Consider the following 6,050-nt stretch of genomic DNA (forward strand, 5'->3'; position numbering starts at 1 on the left):
ACGCGATGAGGTGCGTCTCTTGCGGGTAAAGAAGTCATGGGTAAACTTGATCGTATTTCAACACTTAATAACTTCTCGCGTTTTCTAATGGCAGCCCGGAGGCTGTCTGTTAGACGGTCTTAATATGCTTTAGCCCCATAGCCGCGCCAATTTAAAGCAATCAGATCCTCCTGCGCCCGCACATCCCACGTTTATATGTATTCCAGAATACTCTTCGCGCAGCGGAGCCCAGGTCTACTCAAAGTGTCAACAAAGCCAGGAGAATAATCTACAGGTTGTTGAGAGCGGCGTTCACACGCCATACCTACACAGCTTCGCGCTCCTGTATCTACCCCAAGACAATACATCGTAATGACGAATCATGTCGCCTCAGCGCAACCCTTATTTGCGCCTGGCCCAATGTAAGCCCCGTAACGTCGAGAACCTCAACCTGAAAATACCAAGGGAACGTCCAAGATTCAAGGTTGTCTAAGCCTGGAGTTGTCCATCTACATTGGAGCGTGACAGAAAATGTGACGAATAAGGTTTGTGGCAGCCAGGTCGGGCCAGCAAGCTGCCGCCGGCGTGAAATGTCGTTGGCGCAACGGTTCGAGAATATCGAAATTTATGTTTTCACATCGTCCGATCCCGGGTCCCGTCAGCGCAAAAGAATATAGGTGGCCTCCCCTGCCGCCTGATAAACGCGTCTGAGCGATGAGATCCGCTTACAGGTTGTGAGTTGGATTATGAGGCGCTTACTATGGGAAGAGTTGCGATAACATCCGTAGCCTAACGCGAATCACTCGAAAATTCTGAACAAACCGTAGCGGAGCCATTATGGCCAGTCCATGTTCCGGAGTCCCTTGCAAAGTAGCGCCTCGTAATATAAGCCTGCCCGTAAATCTTAAACCTGCTATGATCCCCGAGATTGACAGGTCGAACAATACCATGATATTCGTCTCCCGGACGGGAGACCGGAAGCTGGCCTCTTAATTTCAGTAAGGGTGGATAAGGCCGGAGATCCTGTCTAAGCGTCCTGAGTTAGCGAGGTGAGAATAACGCGTTCTCAGTCATTTGCCGCATCCGATCGATCGGCAGTTCACTTTTCGACGCGATGATACTTGTGACCCTAGCACTCCACTGATAGAGGTAGAATGAGTATTCGGCTTATATGACGCTTTATCCGCAACGTGCCGCTCACGAGCGGCAATCCGTAGTTCTTAAATGCATGTGAGACAGCGGCTCATATAATCGATACTGAGATACGAACAGGGAAGCTCAGATAGAGAATATTTCTTCTAGGCGTTCGGTGAAAGGCCCGGACAAGCGTTCCTGGAATGCAATCGGAGTAATTGGTGAGCAGTGGACCTTAGAAACCATCTGCGCGAGATCGTCTGAATTCGAAATTGGGTGGATAGTTAAGGGTAGGCATATCCTCTGAGCCGGCAGTCGGGTTCCATAGTAAGGTGGGTTGACGTCGTGCTATCACTTACTGTCGTGATAAAAGGTTTGTAGTGGGGAGAGGTACGATGAATAATACGGCGCCCGCCATATTTTGTGAGCCAGATACCGACGATCCATAAAGCAGATATGATTGAGGAGGCTTGTACAATCAAACTCGTTGCTTCGACAGCCTTAGAGTTATAATTAGAACACCTGGGTATTATAAAACATGTAATGACTGGAGTCTGACTTACCTTGACCCGTTAGACGGCATTCGCGTCAAATGTATGGCAAGAGAACCTGCCTGAGGCCGAGGTGGTCGGGTATCTGATCGCAAAGGACATTATGCGAAGGCCTAAACCCCTCGCAACGCATAGCAACCTTACCCGGGTAATGGAGCCGACTTTCGGGGAGATGAAGTGGCCGCGGGCTCTGAACCGAACGATACGACTTGGTTAAATCCATCAAATAGGAATGGGCAGGATCATTAGGCGTGGATTCATCCAGACCGCGAGCATAAGCCGAGGATCACTACGACATCGTAATGGTCTGTTCAACCGTGTTTTTGCGCTGGAGGCTGTGTCTTGCGTTCAAGATCTGCAGACTCGAAGTTCCTTCATCCAACCGGATGCGGCTGGGTCCTCTCCTGAGACACCTGGGGGAAGTCACAGCCTAAGCATCTCTCGGGACACTCGACGGTTAAGCTGAAAAGTGAGGACGCAGTATAGGTGCACTCTTCCTGGATCAGCAGCTTGTCAGAGGCCAACCCTATATAACTAGGGTTCCGGTATCATCAAGTAGTTTCTCGGCTGTGGTCGAGGAGGATCCGCGGACAAGCCTCGGGCCCTAGGAAGTTTTCAACTGATTAGGCAGGCGTAAGCCTCTATATATCTACAGTGGATGGCCTTGTAGAAAGACACTTGAAAGCAACACCCGTCAGCTCCAGTTACGGGCATCTGACCCCCCCGCTCAGGGAATCCTCACCATCTCGCGGTAAGTTGTCCTCATGTAGCCACTTCGGCTAAATAGCAGTCAAGCACGCCCGTGTTGTGAAGCAACGTGCTACTGGTCCTGGAACCCAGAGGCCCATTACCACGAGACCGCAAGCACGCATGTATCCTTCGTTAATGAATGGAAAATGTAGCGTGACGTGCTAGAAAATCGGCAGGTATGTCCTCAATAATGGCAAACTCGCCGGGACATCTCCATATATGTTGGGAGAAGCTTTCACAGAACCGTACCCACTTTATTTAAAAAACATAAGGGGAGTCACGCCTTCACCCTAATGAATAAGCTTAACGCTAATATCATGGAACAAGAAGCATACGTGCCTCTCACCAGGCATTGAGCAAAGACACGAGATACCGAGTTTTTGATCGGATCATCGCAATCGGGAGCCGATCGTGATAGGCTGGAAGACGCAAGCGCTATACCCCTTGAGGTCACGGACCGTCGGTGACGGACGTGCCAGTTATACGGACACTTTGTGTTCAAGGAAGAGTGGGACCGGTACCTTTGCACCTGCTAGATTAAAGGTCGTTCGGCTACGCTGCTCCATTGCAACCTCCGCTTAGGGATTTAGGTACTTGAAAAACGTCACCTGCTCTTCGCGAATTATCGGTCAATGAAACCGCGGGGCCTTGGGAGCTATACTGCGGTTACCCAAAATGCCACGCTTCTCCTACCCGTGGTCAAAGTTACCAAGTTGCTGTATGTGGAAAGACGTTAGCCCTACATGAATGGCGTAGGCGGCTCCCTCGCACCTGACGCAGAAAGCCTCGGCTTCATCTCAACGATCCAGTACCGCCGTGAGCCCAAGCTTTCGCTAAATAAATCGTGCTCCAGTCATTCTACGTATACTCGGGTGCCAAAGACTAGTATCAGGCAGAAATAACATGGGATCATTATCGACATCGGACCGTTCGAACGAAGACATTGTAGCTTTGATGCTCTCTTGTCGGAAAGGGATCATTACTGTATTAGCGTACATTGTCCACTTAAGCTGCTTCTACTCTTCGATCTACTGTAGATAGAATCGCCCCACGGTCGACGCGATATTCCGAAAAATCCGAATTTGACCTTCGACACTAACACCGAATCTCCACTGATCACATGGCTAACTCTACGTTAACCCGCCAAGGCAGCGTCGCGGCAGGTCTCCAATCGTATGCAGTAATACGCACTTGTAGACATTGTGCGTTGGTTATACAGACGAAATTCCAAGCAGCGCCCATCTTTGCAAACGCTGTAGATGACTGGTGCCCTGCAAACCTTTGTCATGAGAAAGAGGTACCCTCTCCATCGTCCTACCACACGCTGCTAAAATCTCGTGCTTGCGCGGGGTTACTTAGTATCAATCGGCCGTTAAGAGTGAGTCACCATGACACCTGGCGATGGAGATATATTGTTTATCGCTAAGCTTAGTTCGGATTTCGCGGGTATATGTTTAGGCACTGGTGCTCCACGCTTCGACGATTGGATGATTCCGCCAACTTTCATAGGACGACACGAGTCCCACATCATCTAACGCAAGTAAATAAATACGGCTTCGGAAACATCCCGAATAGTGCGAGATTCGCGCTGTTTCGACTCAAAATTATGTCTAATAGGAGGTTTAGTTACTGTCGCGTACTTGGTGGACCATCCCAGAATCCGGAATAAATGGTTCAACAGTAGGGCGCGCAAACCTTAAACTGGTACACGCGGCATGCACTCCATTACCGCAGGGCTCCTAAACGCATCATAAGGGACTATTCTCGTGACGTAGCCTTGATACTCGCCTCGAGAGGTTAGTGCCCATTTTCGTGCCGTCGATCCGTATCAGGCCTGACACATAATTCCTACCGATCGCTACCCAGCTATCCTAGAAGGCATTGGAGGAGTGGTTGGGACCACCGGCCGGCAGTAGTAACTCAGTTGTCGTTATAGTGACTTCCAACAGGCTCGATTTGTGCCAACCAGAAGAGAAGTGCTTGAGGAGAAGTAGTTGGTGTGTGAAGGAAAAATGCGATGAGGCCGCCGAAACGAATATGGACCACTGTGCCATGCGCATTGGTCTCCCGAAACCACGGTTCGCAAAGCACCAGAAGTACTAAAGGTATGCCTGGCTTCCATCCATCCATATGCTCGTCGCCGATTTCTCACTCAAACGTATTCACCTACTTAGGGTTTACAGAGCTCAGGACAGCAGAGTTTTACGGTGTGAACAAGCTGAGCAAAGTCTCGCAGAACTGTCCATAATATGGACGTAGCAATCCACGCGGACCCCTCGCGCTGCGGTGGTATGCCCCGGCCCTGAATTGCCGTCTATTAGGCCTCTAATGCGGCCCCCCCAACATCGTGTAGCGGGAAGACCACTACAGCTAACAGTCCCATCATTCGTGTAGTTGGCCTACTCACTGCGTATCTGATTCTAATGCTGGATTCAGCAACTCCTCTGGGCCCCGAATGAATATTTTGATACACCGGATAAGTGGGTAAGTGCAGGGTAGAGCTCTGCACGAGTCGCGTACCGTTTTGGATCCGAGCTATAGCCGAGTTATTTGAACTATGAATTATTGACACACACTCGTTTTACGTGCGTGGGTTTACAAGTCCGATGTGGGTAAGTTACTTCGGGAGCAATTACAGGAATGGCCGGTGAAGAGAAGGAGCTTCGGAGATTAGTACTCTGCGCGCTCATGCCGATAGTGCGACTCGTAGAGGCCCTTTGCATCAGCTCCTTCAGCGTCGGTATATAAAGCTGCATGGGCTTTGTGGAAATTCATCATACTCCCCGCGCACAAACCCTGTGGTGTCCGAGGACCGCACCTACTGACTGGTCGCCCTCAAGTCCCGTGCTTCTCTAGCACGGACACACGGTACGCAAGTCGTGGGTATTAGGGGTAGCCTTTCCGGACAGCCGATTGCTAAGGTGGACATCCACTGTCTTCGTCCAAACTTAAACTTGGTTTAACTTTGCTACTTACGGCGTGGTATAGAGTCCTTGGAGCGATAGCAATAATAAGAGTTACACGCGCAAGAGCGTGTAGAAGCGCCCGGATAGCTAACGTGAACGATGTCAGATACATTTTTACGTTCGACATGTTTATGGTTGAACCCACATAGCGGTCGATTTTGTCGGTGACTAACTTGTTGCACTTGGACACGGTCCGGACACCTACGGAATACTCTAGATTGCACCATTACTGCAGCCAAAGAGAGGGGATGGGATTCTCCTCCATTTAGATCGCAGCCGCACTTGGTATGGTGAGACCGAACTACCTACAAAACTGGTTTGATAAAGAATGGAGTAGTGACAATTTCCCTCCTCCGCGTACCGAGTTGCCCATTAAGCTCAAGTCGACCGGCACAACTGCCTTTGATACAACAACGCTTCTTTATGGGCCTGGGTCAGACCGATACCTAGATATGTTGCACGTCTAGTCATGGCTAGAGTCTACGAATCAAAATCGTAGCTATAGATACTCCCTGAGTTCTGTAAAGAGATTGATAAGATCCCAGATCCATGGGGTATACACCGCACTAGGCGCCGGTAGTGCTTAGTACACGGAGGGCATCGCTTGCCTCGCTCATCTGTGATAAAATTGATTTTCCCGAAGAGCACTAGCTGGTAAACCGTTGCCAAA

General features: G+C 49.9%; 1 protein-coding gene across 1 annotated transcript in view; it reads right to left on the minus strand.

The window, feature by feature from the left end:
* LOC121852243 (cytidine deaminase-like) overlaps positions 1-1,696 on the minus strand; it is a 14,210-nt gene extending 12,514 nt beyond the window's left edge. The window contains exon 1 of the mRNA XM_042346330.1: positions 1,677-1,696. Within this exon, the coding sequence (XP_042202264.1) occupies positions 1,677-1,696 (20 nt within the window). The remainder of the gene's footprint in view (positions 1-1,676) is intronic.
* Positions 1,697-6,050: the final 4,354 nt, after the last annotated feature.

The sequence above is a fragment of the Callorhinchus milii genome, unplaced genomic scaffold (assembly GCF_018977255.1).
Source record: "Callorhinchus milii isolate IMCB2004 unplaced genomic scaffold, IMCB_Cmil_1.0 Scaffold622, whole genome shotgun sequence".
Lineage (NCBI taxonomy): Eukaryota > Metazoa > Chordata > Chondrichthyes > Chimaeriformes > Callorhinchidae > Callorhinchus > Callorhinchus milii.